This window comes from Megachile rotundata, chromosome 9, assembly GCF_050947335.1.
Source record: "Megachile rotundata isolate GNS110a chromosome 9, iyMegRotu1, whole genome shotgun sequence".
Taxonomy (NCBI): Eukaryota; Metazoa; Arthropoda; class Insecta; order Hymenoptera; family Megachilidae; genus Megachile; species Megachile rotundata.
Genome location: NC_134991.1, coordinates 14,457,747 through 14,474,628, shown reverse-complemented (window position 1 = coordinate 14,474,628; position 16,882 = coordinate 14,457,747). Strand labels below are relative to the sequence as shown.

The 16,882-nt window shown below is 32.5% G+C and overlaps 1 protein-coding gene across 3 annotated transcripts in view; it reads left to right on the top strand.

Annotated features, from left to right (window-relative positions):
- Nha1 (Na[+]/H[+] hydrogen antiporter 1) overlaps positions 1-16,882 on the top strand; it is a 155,686-nt gene that overhangs the window by 34,416 nt on the left and 104,388 nt on the right. The window contains exon 1 of one of the 3 annotated variants that reach the window (XM_076535651.1): positions 3,374-3,523. The exons of 1 other annotated variant lie outside the window; for it this stretch is intronic. In XM_076535651.1, the coding sequence (XP_076391766.1) occupies positions 3,507-3,523 (17 nt within the window). In that variant the 5' untranslated portion in view covers positions 3,374-3,506. Of the gene's footprint in view, positions 1-3,373; positions 3,524-14,650; positions 16,173-16,882 lie in introns of those variants that run through there. One more of the 3 variants, XM_076535649.1, reaches the window with a different exon arrangement.

The window sequence follows — 16,882 nt, the reverse complement described above, 5'->3', positions numbered from 1 at the left end:
GGGAAAGCGAAAAGGAGAGAGGAATTTGATCTTCCTCGGAAAGCAGGACAGGCGACCAAGTCGGAAAATGTTTCTGAAGGTACACGTCATGAAACACGATAACTGGTTTCTTGAAATATGCTCTTTTTCCCTTGCCAGAGGTCTCGCTGTTGGAAAAGGAAAAAGTGTTGAACGCACGCTTTATACAAGAAATGGTGAAACTGATTTACAACTCACAGGTCATGTGTACCTGGATTGCATTTTAGATTGCGTTTCAGGAAATAATATGCGATCTGTGGAGGGAGCGTTTTATCTGTGAAAAGAGCGCTGTGTTGAATTTTTAATTGAACGCGTAAGGTTGATGTACTTAAAACGCATGGGTTTATGCTGAATGTGGTTCATTTAAAATTGTTAAATTTTTAATTGAATGCATAAGGTTGATGTACTTAAAACGCATGGGTTTATGCTGAATGCGGTTCATTTCAAATTGTTGAATTTTTAATTCAATGCATAAGGTTGATGTACTTAAAACACCTAGCATGGGTTTATCATGTGGTTCATTTGAATGAAGACATATAATTTTTACTTAATTTAGAACTTTTTATTTACTGGCTAATATTTAATATCTTCCAAAATGTCAATGTTTGTCTGTAATATTAGAAGAGGACGGTTTTCATTGTTTCAAGTAATATCTATGAAATTGAACTGTCAATTTCCGGCAAGCTGATAAGATAGAAGAAATCCTTTCATTAAAACCGATGGGAAATATATATCGCGTGTAATGCTACCTTGAGAACTACACATTTGTGAGACACGTGTAGATCTTCGACTCTTTTATCCGGACGAAATTGTACCCACTGTTCAACTCCTAATACCTGAATTTCACCACAGGATGATTTCCTCGAAGTTTTATTCTGGAAATATTTTTGCATTTGTGTTAGAGTTTGCAGAGTTTGCAGAGTGTGAAGATGTAAACAAATGTCCACATTTGCATCTCAGAATTCGCGTGTGGACTATGTACATTTATTTCTGTCAATATACTTCACTTATTATTTTTAACTCTGTGGTTGGCTAGTTTATGAATGAATATAAATAAAAATTCATGGAAAATTTGTTTACTTAATTCGTTAAATCTGATGAACTATGCAGAGTTTCATCAAAATCACAAGGGTCTTCTTCTTACTATTTTTATTTACTATCTTCTTACATTTTTTCCTTGATCACTTAACAATTTATACAGTGTCATTCCATGTACAACTTTAACAAACTTGTTAAAGTTTCCTCCACCTTCGTAATTACATTTTCATCTTACTGGTAACCTTGCTAGCAATTCTGAAAATGCACATAGGCAAACGTATTACTACAGAAATAAAATCTGATTACTCTTGAAAAATAAAACTTCACGAATTAATCTCGCAAGCGACATTCTCAAGTTATCGAAAAATGGAAAAAGCGTAACGGAGGATTAATCGTTCGTTATGTGAGCGCTCAGTTAGCGTAGGTAGGGGTCAGCCACGCGATCGGACGAGAAGCTGAAAGATGGATCAGAGAAACGTGGGAGAGGAATATTTGCAATTCCAATCCCATCTTCGACCTCGTTCTGCCTCTTTCCGTCTCTGTTCGTCCAAGTCATCATATTCATCCGTGTATGATGAACACGGACGCTTCTCGCGTGACTGCCGAGAATGCTCGATGAAGGACGGAAATTCGCGTGCTCCTCGCGAGCCAAAGCGTAACGCGGAAGATCGCGGCCAGACTGTTACCAACTACGTTTCTTTGCGACCATAGGGAATTTCCAGCTTTGCTCACGTCCCCGAAGCTCCGTTTTCTGGCGACATGAATCGATGGGAGATTGCGGCTTTATCGTCGAAATTCGTTGCGCGAAAATTGAAAAGCTGTCTCTCTTTCTATTTATACCGAGATGGTGTTACGTTTCCGAATTCTATACAAATATTTCTCTGTGGTCATTGGTAGATATGTTGGAGGGAAGTACGATACGTTCGAAGGTTCGAAATACTTTTATACTTTTGGAACGAGTATGTTGCGAGTCTTTTCGGGGTCTTCTAAATAATAATAAAAAGCGAAATACAGTAATGAAGTAATAAAATATAATTAATAATGAAACAGTACGATGAGATAATACAATATTAAAATGAATAATGAAATCATAAAATACTGATAAATAAAATGTAATAATAAAACAGCACGGATAACATGATATTAAAATAAATAATGAAACACGAGAATGAAATAAAATACTGATAGTACACCTACTGTTAGTACACAAATATTTCTCTGTCAGATCTTTTTATTTTTATCAACTGAATAGACGATACGTTCGAAATGTTTCTCTTGGACAATTTTCTGGACGTTTTTGAATGTTTCATTTGAAGTCCAGTTTTTAAAGGTTTCAGTTTCTCAAAGGATTCGTTTAACAACACGTCAGTTTCCTCAGCAATTTAACCAAAACTCGCTTCTGTAGTCAAACTCGGCTGCCACACATACCTTGCATATCTATTCTTGTGTATACACGTACATGCGGGAAAAGATTGAAAAGTATGTTTTTAACGAGAGAGAACGATTTTGGTAATTATACATAATCACGACAAAATTTTGTGCCATTTATTCTATTTTTATGTATGGAGTAATTAAGAAATTACTGCAAAGGATACCATTATTTTACATGATTAGGTAATTTAGGATTTTGTAACAATCTCGACAATTTTTAAACTTATTATGATGATAATGGTCGACTAGAATTTAGCTAATTAGAGGTGTATAGTTGATCAGTATTAATATTTTTGTTTACTAAATATCTTTAGTAGGTTAATCTTTACATTGTAGTACTTGCAATACATAATATAATAATATGTAATATATAATATATCCCATTTTTGCGAACGAAAATCTCGTTCAGAATGACATCCTCTACCACCCCTTTCAGGGAGTAACACTAATTATGAGACACCCTGTATATATAATTTATAAAATATAATTATGCTTTGCATTATAGTATCTATATCTATCTACACATCCTCCACATAATAATATCAAATAATATAATGAAATCCATCTGCAGTTTCCTGCGGTGATGCTAGTCCCTTAAATTTCGTTCATTAAAACAAATTAATTACTCGAAAATCAATCTCCAGCCCAGTGGACCGGCGCAAATCCGATTTTAATATTTGAACGATGAAAAATTGTGAATATCTCATTGCTGACAGGCTCATAAAAAATGTGCATGCCCCGTTTGCCCGTTCGAAACATTCGATCGCTGAAAAATACGCTCCACCGCGCATGCGCGTTCGCGAATTCGCGGCTAATGAAGAATGAAAATTCGCGACTTCCGTACAGCTCGTACAAGCATGCGAAATATCATGATTAGCGGAACGACAATATTCGCGACGTGTAAGCTGTTCGCGCGATGAAAAACGATCGTATTCCGCGACAGTGATACGTGAAAATATGCTTTGAGGAAGGGTGTGTCTTCGGATAAGCGCGCGAATTTACGGGAGATTCAAAATATCATGAAGTACATAAATATGTAAGTGGTTACTTGTAATACTTATTTTTAATTTTATACTATTTTAGTTTTACGTGATTGTTACTTGAACTGTGGTTATTCATAAAATGTTTATTCTTACTTTATTTCATTATTTAGTTTCTCGTTATTTGGAAGTTGTCATTGTTATTTATTATTCGTTATTACTCGTTCTTTATTCTTATTTATTACTTGTTATTAATCCTTGCTTATATTTATTACTTGTCATTATTTTTTATAATGTATCATTTATTATTCGTCACATTCATTATTTATTGTCATTTATTATTTTATACCATTCGTTAGTTCTTATTTATTATTCATCTCCTACAACGATGTACTATATTGTATCTATATTTTTATCGAAATATGTCACCATTTATCTTTGATTGATCAAATACTTACAGAGTTCGATATCCATCTACATAATTAAAAGTCTACTAGAAATCCATAAAGTACTATATCAGTGAAAGAATTTATGTCGATAAAGAAATGATTATTACGGTCATATGATTCGAATTATCTTGTTTCAATATTTTTCATCGACTATCGTGATCGATGCAACGTACCACAAAACTAATCGAAACAGAATTGAAGTCAATTCTCAATTGATTGAGTTATTTGTCTCTCAAAATAAAATTAGTTATTTACATTTATTTGTTTGTTCACATTTAATTATTTGTTACAAGATCACATTAATTTTCACTTGCAAAGTTTGATCCAGTATGTTACATATTCGTGCACATATACACATATGTATATTCATACATGTGTGTATGTTGTATACATACACATATGTGTACATACATTTACCTTGATGACATGTCAGGATACTTGTCATCTTATTTGTTTGTTCAGATTTAATTATTTGTTACAAGATCACATTAATTTTCACTTGCAAAGTTTCATTCAGTATGTTACATATTCGTGCACATATACACATATGTATATTCATACATGTTGTGTATGTTGTATACATACATACATGTGTACATACATTTACCTTGATGACATGTCAAGCTATTTGTCATCTTATTTGTTTGTTCACATTTAATTATTTGTTACAAGATCACATTAATTGCCACATGCAAAGTTTGATCCAGTATGTTACATGTCCATGCACATATACACATATGTATATTCATACATGTTGTGTATGTTGTATACATACACATATGTCATTTACCTTGATGACATGTCAGGATACTTGTCATCTTATTTGTTTGTTCACATTTAATTATTTGTTACAAGATCACATTAATTGCCACATGCAAAGTTTGATCCAGTATGTTACATGTCCGTCCACATATACACATATGTATATTCATACATGTTGTGTATGTTGTATACATACATACATGTGTACATACATTTACCTTGTTAACAAGTCAAGTTATTTGTCATCTTCAAAAAAATAAGCAATGAATAATTAATGAAAACATGGTCATCGACAAGTACATTTAAATTAAAAAAAATGTGAATATCACGAGTAAACGTTATATAAACATGATCATAATTTAAATACACTTAAATGTGAACATCACGAGTAAACATTGTATAAACGAGTTTATTAACTTCACAATCAATTATGTATCCGAAGCTGCATTAAGCAATAAAACAGTGTCAGATGTAAGTTTAAAAATCAGCCACTCGATGTTCAAGAGTGTGCACACGTTTTCCTTTGTCGACGAGGCGCGAATAAAATAATCATAAGGGGAGAGCTTTATCCAAGTTTCTTTATCCGGCGCAAGTTACGGCAAGACCGTTTTGACCCAGATGCGCTCGTGTACCGTATGAAATGAAATATCGGAGGGAATGGATGCAAAGTTTTAATTGCGAGCGTTCGTGGATACTTTCGTGACTCATCGTAGACACTCGCCGCGTTGAAGACTAGTAATTAATTCTGAACACTGACCGTAATACCGTGCAATCGAGCCGCGAACATCCATCGCGTTCCAGCCTGGCAGGAAGATGAATCGCGTCACCGTGTACGGCGATGTCCGTACAGGGTCCGAAATAACATGTAACGTCGCGAAATTCCTCGCGGAAATGTAAGAAAAACGTGTGGAACATTTGGTGATTTTGAGAAATTCGAGTTTCAAAATTCTCGTGCTGTTAGGATAATATTTTCTGTCGAAGACGTAGGATTTTGTGCTTCAGCTTCGCTCCAAATGTAAGATTTTTAAACGATAATTATTTATAGTAACGATGGTTACTGAATGACATGTGAAGGAACGGTTTCCGAGGTCCACAAATCTTTCATAAGTACACTTATGGAATTTTATTTGTGGGAATACATCAAAGAAAAAGTATACAAAAATACCGAAAGTGAGGAGCAAATAGTGCAAGTATTAATTACGCGTTTAAGGAACTGAAAGGTCGAAACACGATACTGACAGGGTACTTGCTATCCTGAGGTTATTACTATGCATCTGATAACTTGACAAATTCAGTAACTTTGCAATAAAAAAAAGTAAAATTATTTCAATTGAAAATTGTCTGTTGTTTCTCTTTGGATGGAGTTCATGTGTTGCAGTCGTATGTGTGGATGTCAATGTAATCAGAAGTGTGACGAACCGTTCACTGCTGTACACACCTTCGACGCTGGCAGACATTATGGTATCACCTACCACTAGTTAGTATTGACCAAAAGCAATTGCACATGGAATTTTGGCAATTATGGTCGATTTTGTACCCTTTGACAGAACGCTACGTTCAATTAGAGAGGCATTCGGTGATGGTCAGACTCACTGCAATGAGTAGAGATTGGAGATTTCAAATTTTTCGATTTTGGAATAGTATTTAGAATTTCGACATTTCGAAGTTTAGGTATTTAGATGTTTTGAAATTTAGATAATTAGATGTTTTGAAATTTAGATAATTAGATGTTTTGAAATTTAGGTATTTATGGCGCGTACAAATTTCGACGCGTAGAAATACAACGCGTGGAAATACGGCGCGTGAAAGTTACGGAGCGTGGAATTATGGCGCGTGGAAGTTACGCCGCGTGGACATATAGCACGTGGAAATTACGGAGCGTGGAATTATAGCGCGTGGAATTATGGCGCGTAGATGTCTAAATGTTTAATAGTTTAGAATTTAGAAGTGCAGAAGTTTAGAAGATGAGGTTAGAAGTTTAGATGTACAGACGTCTAAGTTAGTTTAGAAGTTTAGATGTCCAGACGTCTAAGTTAGTTTAGAAGTTTAGATGTCCAGACGTCTAAGTTAGGTTAGAAGTTTAAATATTTAGACATCTAGGTTAAGTTAGAAGTTCAGACATCTAGTCTAGGTGAATTCAGAAGTTTAAATATCTGGACGTCTAGGTTAGGTTAGAAGTTTAGACCATCTGGACGTCTAGGTTAGTTTAAAAGTTTCTTGATGTCTAAGTTAGGTTAGAAGTTTGGACCTAAAAGTTCAAATAAAATGAGAAGTTTATAGATTTAAAAATTACAAAATTTATAGATGCAAGAATTCTTGTTACCATTTAGTTAATTATTTGTTCAACTTCATTATTAATTTCAAAGTAAATGTGCATTTAACAAGATCAAAAACGTATTCTTTAAAAAAAAAAAATGAATTTACCTCCTTAATTTTCTGAACTATAATTTGACTCTAAATTAGCAGCAATTAATAAATCTTTAAATCACCAGCAATTAATAAATCTTTCGCTATTTATTACGATAGGCTCATTGTGCAAAGCAGAAAGTGATACGTGACGTAACAGATAAAAATTATCTATCGCAGATATTGCACCATAGATACTAAAAAATAAATTCTCCAGAGAAACAAGTATTTTGATACGTTATTGTTATTGTCTAGCATATTTCTTCTTTTTTAAACTTTTAATTATCACACAATGATTAATTACGACACTAGTTATTCGTGTCATCACGCAAGATTTATTGCTTGAAACTAATCTATAAGAATCAGATCGTGATTTGTGAAGGTTAAGTATTCACTGCTCCACGGATTAAGGTTCTAGTAAAACATTTACAACTTCTAAGTGAAAGGTTGAAGTAATAAATAAAATTATGAGAAAAATTCTAGAATTTAAATGTCAATTTTAGTTCTCACTGATGGTAGCTCATTGATGAGTGTTTAGGACAGTTCATTTTTAAAATGATGAGAAAAATTCTAGAATTTAAATGTCAATTTTAGTTCTCACTGATGGTAGCTCATTGATGAATGTTTAGGCCAGTTCATTTTTCAAAATTTACACGTTCTCGATATTTCATAGCAATGTTTCATCTATAAGCAGTGATGCACTCAGTAATGTACTCAATGTCGATTATTTTAGTACTCTACAATCGTCCCGTTTAAAAACTGCAACTCATTTAATTGCTACCCATTCGCAATCCTCAAATGAAGGATTTGAATAGGAATTTACTTTTTGTTACTTGCAATAAGATTACATAAAATGAATATTCTAGTTTTCAAAATTACTTTCCGTCTCGATGTCACTTAAATATTTAACATATTCCTAAATTAACAATACTTGAGATGTCGTCAAATTAACCTAAACCATACTATAAAATAATCTGACTATTCCCAGAATTTAGCATTTAATATATTAATAAGATTGAAAATATAATAAAAGAATCATAATGACGATAAAAAGTTAGAATAAGCGTAGAGTTCAAACTCCAACAAAATTGCATCGCAGCTTGTTGCTTGTATGATCTAACGAGGTGAACACGTGCTTGGTGAGAGAATCGAATATAAATACCACGTGAACGCGGTTTTGCACTTACGATATAATTGTTGGTAACTATGTAGTATATGGGCGGTTCGATCTTTTCTGCCACTTACAAGGATACTACGAGTTAGTGTCAATAGAATGGCTCGATTTCGTAACTCGAATTCATTGTCGGTTTTACTGTTTCTACCGCTCTTTACTTCCAACCAGACGAATCCATTCTTTTTGGTAAAAATTAGCAAAAATTACTCTTTTGATAATTGATTGTGTATGCATTTTTGTATTAACAATTTTACGTCGGACCAACAGATTGTTTTTAACAAAAGTTTAGACTCAGTAAATTTTAACAATTGTAGGCAATTTTAATACTGTATTTTAACCTACACCTAATGTATTGATTAGGTGTGGTTGGACTAACAATTTTGTAAATGATTCTACAGATCTATAAATATGATTGAATGAAAATATTAAATGTCTTGTGAAATGTATTATTATAATCTATGCATCAAAAGCTTTTAAATCAATCAATACATTATGTGTGGTTGGACTAACAATTTTGTTAATGATTCTACAGATCTATAAATATGATTGAATAAAAATATTAAATGTCCTGTGAAATGTATTATTATAATCTATGCATCAAAAGCTTTTAAATCAATCAATACATTATGTGTGGTTGGACTAACAATTTTGTGAATGATTCTACAGATCTATAAATATGATTGAATAAAAATATTAAATGTCTTGTGAAATGTATTATTACAATCTATGCATCAAAAGCTTTTAAATCAATCAATACATTATGTGTGGTTGGACTAACAATTTTGTGAATGATTCTACAGATCTATAAATATGATTGAATGAAAATATTAAATGTCTTGTGAAATGCATTACTATATTCAATACATCAAAAGTCAAAAAGTAAAGAATTTCGTGGTCCTCAAAGTTTAATTATAATTTCGGTTTGTCATTCATGATTATTATGTATTAAGTTGTCGTATGTTGAATAAAATTTAATAATATATATAACAATATTATTAATAACATTGATAATAGTAATAGCAGTGGTGATCGTTCGATAATTCCCTGCGTTTGGGGCTCCAGAAGAAAACAAACAATTACAGAGCGTTAATAGCATGTCACTCTTTAATTAGTTCAAAAGGCAGTCAACGTAACTTGAATTTTGAATGTAGTAACTGTTTGGAAGGTAAGAACTATAATGTTTAATATAATTATACAATTTTATAAATAAAACGAACAGGAATTAAGTTGATACTACATTTATTATTTGAACATTAGAAATTTTTAAAATGGTTCCTGTAAACGTTAATATTAATGGTTATGTTTTTGTGTGAGTTGAATTACATATTAAACATGTTTATTAATTACTATTAATTACAATTAATACAATGAATACAATTAATTACTATTCCCTACATTAAACTTTAAGTTCCATAACAACCCGCCTAAATGCACTCAAAATATTAAAGAACATAATATTTTGAAGGAAATGTTTACACATTTCATCGACACGCTATTAATCATCCGATACCTCCATGAAATACTATTAATCAAAATATAATTGAACGTCGAAAAGAGAAATGAAAACAATGTAAAAACTCACGGTAGAACTAAAAACGAATAGACAGAAAATCGAAACAAAATAGAAATCCACAAGATTCACAGGGATTGTAATGGTGGATATTTTCGATACATTTGAAATTAAAAATTTAGTTTCGCCATTGAGAAGTCTGACACGCGCAACAAGTGATAATTCGGATTTCAGATTGCGGGAAACACGCGATGCTAAATTAACGAAAATCCCGGAAGAAACGCGGAAACGAAATGTGAAATGCATTCCATCTCGCTTATCTAACGATAAGAACAGACTCAACAAGTGTTCGATGAATTCGCAAACATAATTGTTTCGCGCAGTTCAGCCAGAACGTACAAATTGACGCGAATGTGCAGATTATGAGATTAAAGAAAGTTCCGCGGGATGAAAACAAAATGTAGATACACGATGTGATATTAATTGATAGCTAATTAGTGAAAACAGGTAGATTAAATATGAAGTGAAAACAAGGGTTGTGTATAATGGATTTTAGAGCCTTAGAGTTGTGCTCTGGAATTACTAGCTGGTTTAATTTCGAAGTTAGATGTGTAGAAATGAAGAAAGAAGCTTAAGCTGGATGGAGAAACAGAGAAAATTTCATAATAAGTCTCTCAGGTAATTATTCTGTTAGAGGTACATTTTAATTTTAATTATTTAAGGTCAGTGTTTAACTCAGATTTTATAAAGAAACTATTCTTTTGAATTTCAGTGTATAAGGAAAAATTAGTGTGATGTAGGTTTTGTCAGGTTTGAATAATTATATTTTATTGTAACATAAATTCTGCTGTATTAAATTTTTTTTTAGTGTGTCATAAAATATGATACTGTGAAATATTGTACATAAATTTTTACATTATTAAATATTATGGTACAGAGGATTATAGTAATAAAATATCATAAAATATTTTTTTACAAAATATCAAATAACATAAAATATCATAAAATATTTCATGCAATGTATTATAAAATATATCATAAAGTTCATCATGTTAAAATTAAATATTATATACATATACATTAAATATTTTAAACCTGAAATATTACAGTAATTTATTATAAAATATAAAAACATCCTATCACATAAAATATTACATCCTAGAAATAAATAAAATATACCATAAAATTCATTGCGTTAAAATTAAATATTATATACATATACATTAAAAATTATAAACCTGAAATATTACAGTAATTTATTATAAAACATAAAAACGTCCTATAACACAAAATATCATATCCCAAAAAGTACAACAAAAATAAAACTCTCCAAACCCAAAATACAGAATCACAAATGTCAAATAAACACTTGATGTCTGATATCATTACAAAGATACTGGGTCACGCGGTAAAAAGGTTGAAGAACGCTATGTGGCAGATAATATCGAAAGAAATTTGGAGATATCAGATAAAAGGATTAATTTTGTCGATAAGTTGATCAGAAAATCATTTTTAAATGTTATGATGTTTCTTGTCAACGCATAAATCAAACATTAAACACCTACTGAACTGGAAATACCAGATTATGCTAACACGTGTGAGGACCACACGAATTGAACGCACTTATCGTCGAGAAATGAACTGAATATGTGTAACATTTGCGACGCACAAGCTTCTATCAATCATATATTGATTGGCTGTAGTATAGCCTGAGGAGAGCACAGTTTGACCTGGAAATCGATCAATATTGTTTTATGGGAGTATTGACGATGTCTTGTCGCATTTTTGAATTAAACAGAAGCTTAAATATTTTTGGCTAATATTTTTTACAGTAGGACTCGATAAAATTGTTATCTTATGGCATTTTTTAATTAGACAAACTCTGAATAATTTTTACTAATATTTTTTGCAGTAGGACTCGATAAAATTGTTATCTTATGGTATTTTTTAATTAGACAGAAGCTTAAATATTTTTGGCTAATATTTTTTATAGTATGTTTCAATAAAATTGTTATTTTATGGTATTTTTTAATTAGACCAAAGTTTGAATAATTTTTAATAATATTTTTTGCAGTATGAGTCAATAAAATTGTTATCTTGTGGCATTTTTGAATTAGACAGAAGCTTAAATATTTTTGGCTAATATTTTTTATAGTAGGACTCGATAAAATTAATATCTTATGGCATTTTTTAATTAGACTAAAGTCTGAATAATTTTTACTAATATTTTTTGCAGTAGGACTCGATAAAATTGTTATCTTATGGTATTTTTTAATTAGACAGAAGCTTAAATATTTTTGGCTAATATTTTTTATAGTATGTTTCAATAAAATTGTTATTTTATGGTATTTTTTAATTAGACCAAAGTTTGAATAATTTTTAATAATATTTTTTGCAGTATGAGTCAATAAAATTGTTATCTTGTGGCATTTTTGAATTAGACAGAAGCTTAAATATTTTTGGCTAATATTTTTTATAGTAGGACTCGATAAAATTAATATCTTATGGCATTTTTTAATTAGACTAAAGTCTGAATAATTTTTACTAATATTTTTTGCAGTAGGACTCGATAAAATTGTTATCTTATGGTATTTTTTAATTAGACAGAAGCTTAAATATTTTTGGCTAATATTTTTTATAGTATGTTTCAATAAAATTGTTATCTTATGGCATTTTTTAATTAGACCAAAGTTTGAACAATTTTTACTAATATTTTTTGCAGTATGTTTCAATAAAATTGTTATCTCATGGCATTTTTTAATTAGACAAAGTTTGAATAATTTTTACTAATATTTTTTGCATGACTCAATAAAATTATTATTAAACTATCATTATTCGACAAGTTTGATCTCAGAACAATTAAAAAGAAGTGAAAAATGCTAAATACATCTCTACGAAAAATTGTGCAAATTGTGAAATACGTTGCTTATTAGATTTTCGACCACTAAAACTTTTCTCATCTTTCACTTAAAAATATTTTAACGATGTTAGATGTCGAGTCGTTGCTTTAAAAGCATCCTAATTTATGTAACGATTAAAACATTTTAACCAACATATAATTTTTGATATTTTTACATTTACAATTTGTAACATTCTTGCATATGTAATTTGTACCAATTACAAATTTGTAATTTGTTTATTTTTACACATATGATTTGTAACATTTTTTTCACTTGTAATATTTAACAGATCCTACAGCAATGTGTTATGAATGTTATAACGTGACATTAAGTTATTGTAATAAAGAAACAAAAGATGTCTCAATAATATAATTTACTGACCTCGTCATTGACACTAATAACCTTAGAAAGTGCATTTAACCTTGAATGATTAAAAAGAAAGAAGAAAACATTACGTATCGAAATTGAAAAAGAGCAGAACTTTCTGTTGGCATACCGATTGTGTAAGTATTCATTAGGTATTCAATGATAGTGCGATTACGTATCATGAACATGAGATCGAATCGATAACTAATTCCATTTACTGTTTGCATTCGGTTACAGGGTCTCACTAAATTACGTTAATGTTTCATTTACTAGTTAATATAATCCGTTGATACAATAATATAATAACCCTACACGTTAATACAATCCTCATTAATACAATAACATAATCCTCAATAATAATATTTAAAAATAATTTCAGGAGAAAATTATCGAAGTGACTTTATTTGCTAAAAACTAAACAAATTTTACTTTTACTTTGTTCTATTAATTTGAATAGCACATTTTATATAATAAATTATTATTAAAATTTAAATAATGATTTATTATAATGAATTCCAAAATCTACTATCGTAAAATAACTAAAGTTACACGTTCTACAATAAGAAATACAAGAGACTGCGCCCCTATCGTTAGGAATTAACGGTAGCATGATTTCATGCGTAGTAAGATTACCTAACGAATAACAATTTCATACGAAATACATTAACGAAAGGATTAGACAGCCATTTTCGACAAGCACTAAGCTCCAAACTGATATAATAGCAATGCTAATTTACGACGGTTTTATGTGATCACATTGTTCCACATTTTAGATACGTGGATTTAGATATTTGCTACAACTGATAATCAGCTATTTTGTATTTAAAATATTGTTCGAGATTAGAAATATTATTAAGACGTAGTCATTGTGGTTGAACTTTAAGCTTCAAGTTGATATAACTTTCATTCGAAGTTTCAAAATTACATATGTTCACATATGTAACATATGAAACATTAATTATTTGTGCTTCCAATAATAATTCCTACTTTTAGGTACTTTTACATTATAAATACATATCAGAATTTCTTCTTTAAAATCGTCAAAGTTACTTCAAATTAAAGATGTCATCAAGTTCATATAGAGTTCATGCATTGTAAAAGATTCCTAACTATACAGTCTATATTATCATTCTTTAAGCTCCACATGAGTCACAAGCGTTTCACATACAATAACCCAATAAAACATTTAACCTTCCTCCAAATAACATTTCTTTCAGCACACCGAACAAATCATAAGAATACTCAATTAAATAATGCTCCCAAATCAGAGCGTAGAAACACCAGTCGGAAATCCTATATAGCTCATCAAATTTATAGTCTCCGAGCTCGTCTCCTATTTCGAGGTCATTCTCCGTCGCGTTTCTCGCGGATCGTTGGTTAAATGGACGCGTCGACCTAGAGAATCGGTGTGATCAGGGGCAAGCCAGGTCGGTGGGTTAGTCTCGAACAGACTGTCAATGAGATGTCCAGCTGTGCCCATCCTGTGCAACTCGGTAACAATTATCGCGGCGATGAACAGGTCCCTCCTTGCCCGCGTTCCAGCACTTTTTTACCAGCCCCACCATTCGCAAAAACACAGTTTGCGGACCGGCGGTGCACACTTTGCAGCCGTTTAGTCGCCGTTTAACCGAGCTCGTTCCACACCGTACGTTTCCGCGCTGCTCACACGTATGTGCGTGCGTGCCACTGACATTTCGAAGGAGCTTGAAGCAAGCTAGTTTCGACCTTCGTGAAATCGTCCTTCTGATACACTTCTCGAAATGGGAACACCTCTGGCTATTTTTACTGTTCGCTCCTGAGGTTAGAGGTTGTGGTCTTAGAGGATCTGTTAGAACTCAAGGTCGAAGGTTTCTGTAAGGTCCAAGGTTCTTGCAAGGTCGAGTAACCTACAAGGTTCAAGGTTTCTGCAAGGTCCAAGGTTTTTGCAAGGTCGAGTAACCTGCAAGGTCCAAGGCTTTTGCAAAGTCGAAGTAACCTGTGAGGTCCAAGGGTTAGCAAGATCGAAGTAACCTACAAGGTCCAAGGTTCATGCAAGGTCGAGTAACCTGCAAGATCCAAGATTTTTGCAAAATCGAAGTAACCTGTGAGGTCCAAGGTTTAGCAAGATCGAAGTAACTGAGGTCGAAGGGTTAGATCCAGCGGATCTAAGAGGTACAGAGAGTTAGGTAGTTAGCAGCAGATGAATAGTAACGAAGGAAGCGAGCCTTGAATTTCGCGCTAACGAGGTGAACAAAGCTCGGAGCGGAGGAGGCCGCAGGAAAAAGTGGATCAAGGTGTCAAAGACGTCAAGCGAGAGATATCAACGTAAGGTGTTAGCGAAGCGAGTCCCCCGGGAAAACAAAGAGTCACGCGACTCTGTTAACGATCGCCGGCTGGATATCAGCCGCGTGATCGTTAATCAACGATCGGGGATCATCGTGTTTGGACTTTCTCGGGACTCATCGTCACGCGACTCCACTACTGTCAACGATCGTCAAGCGGAGGGCGAGCTGTGATGGTGAACCGAGCCATCTTTATCGGCAGTCAATCGCGGAAAGTCGTCGCTCGCTTGTTCCGCTCCGCGAAGCTCCGTCGTACGCGCCTTTGAAGCTTGCTCGAGAGATCGGAAGTGCAATCGAGTACATGGATTCGCGTTGCTTCGACAGAGATCTTGGAAGCTGGAACTTGGACTCTTGGATCCCTAAGCTCGATATTTTCGCGTCGGTGCTTAGAAAAATCGCCAAGTAATAAACGAAGATTTGCATTTGACAAAGTGTTATCGATTAGTTTCGAATTTTTGTATGCGGTCTGAAAACTGAGTTTGCTGTGTTTTTACTGGACGAACGATATGGAGAGCGAGATGGTCGGCAAAACGAACAAATCGACCGAGGAATTGACCAAAAGACGCGTTTCTATCAGCGATCAGATTATGGGCATGGATAATCCTAGCTTCGATCATCATCGACGCATAAGCGCCAGCTCGGAGCACAATTCGGATCGCGGTAAATCGATAATGCAACACGGTGGTAGCACGGAGAATATACCGCAGCATAAGTTCGATTTGGAAAATGGAAGGATAAACGGGACGCGAAAGAAGTCGACGTATAGCCTCACGAGTTCCATCAGGGACAAAATCCAGTATTCGGACGAATTGAAACGGTGAGACCGGGGTACATTTTTGCTCGTTAGTCCTTGCGAATGAAGGGTAATTACTGGTGCAAAGTGATGAGTTCAGAAACGATCGGTCTTTTTGCGATTTGATAGACGTGTAATTATCGGTGTTGATATTTTTTATTTTGAAATGTGGAAATGTGGAATTTTAGAGGAAGAAGGTTGATGCTGGGAAATTGTTTTGACGGGTGAAAAATTAATACTTTGAATTATGGACTTCTTTTGATGTTTGATGCTTTCAATGTTTGCTGCATGTAATTATTTTAAAATTCGAGTAAAATTTGTGGTACCGCAAGCTTTTTTTGCATGACAAAATTTGCAAAGTAGTTTGCCTGTAATTTTTCTTTTGTACTATTTTAATATTTTCAAGTTTCAATTACAACACTGTCAAATTTTCTGGAGCTTGAAATTTAGCTTTAGTTAAAATTCAATTTTTTATTTACCTTGTTTTTAAGTATATTAAACTTAAATTTAAATATATTCAACTAGAATTTAAGAGCAAGGTAACCATTACAGTTTCATCAATAAATGACAATAATTTAAAAATGTTTTAAATGATCATAATTTTAAAATGTTTCAAATGACAATAATTTCAAAATGTTTTACACGATAATAATTTTAAAAATGTTCAAAATGAGGATAATTTAAAAATGTTTAAAATGATCAGAATTTCAAAATGTTTAAAATGACAATAATTT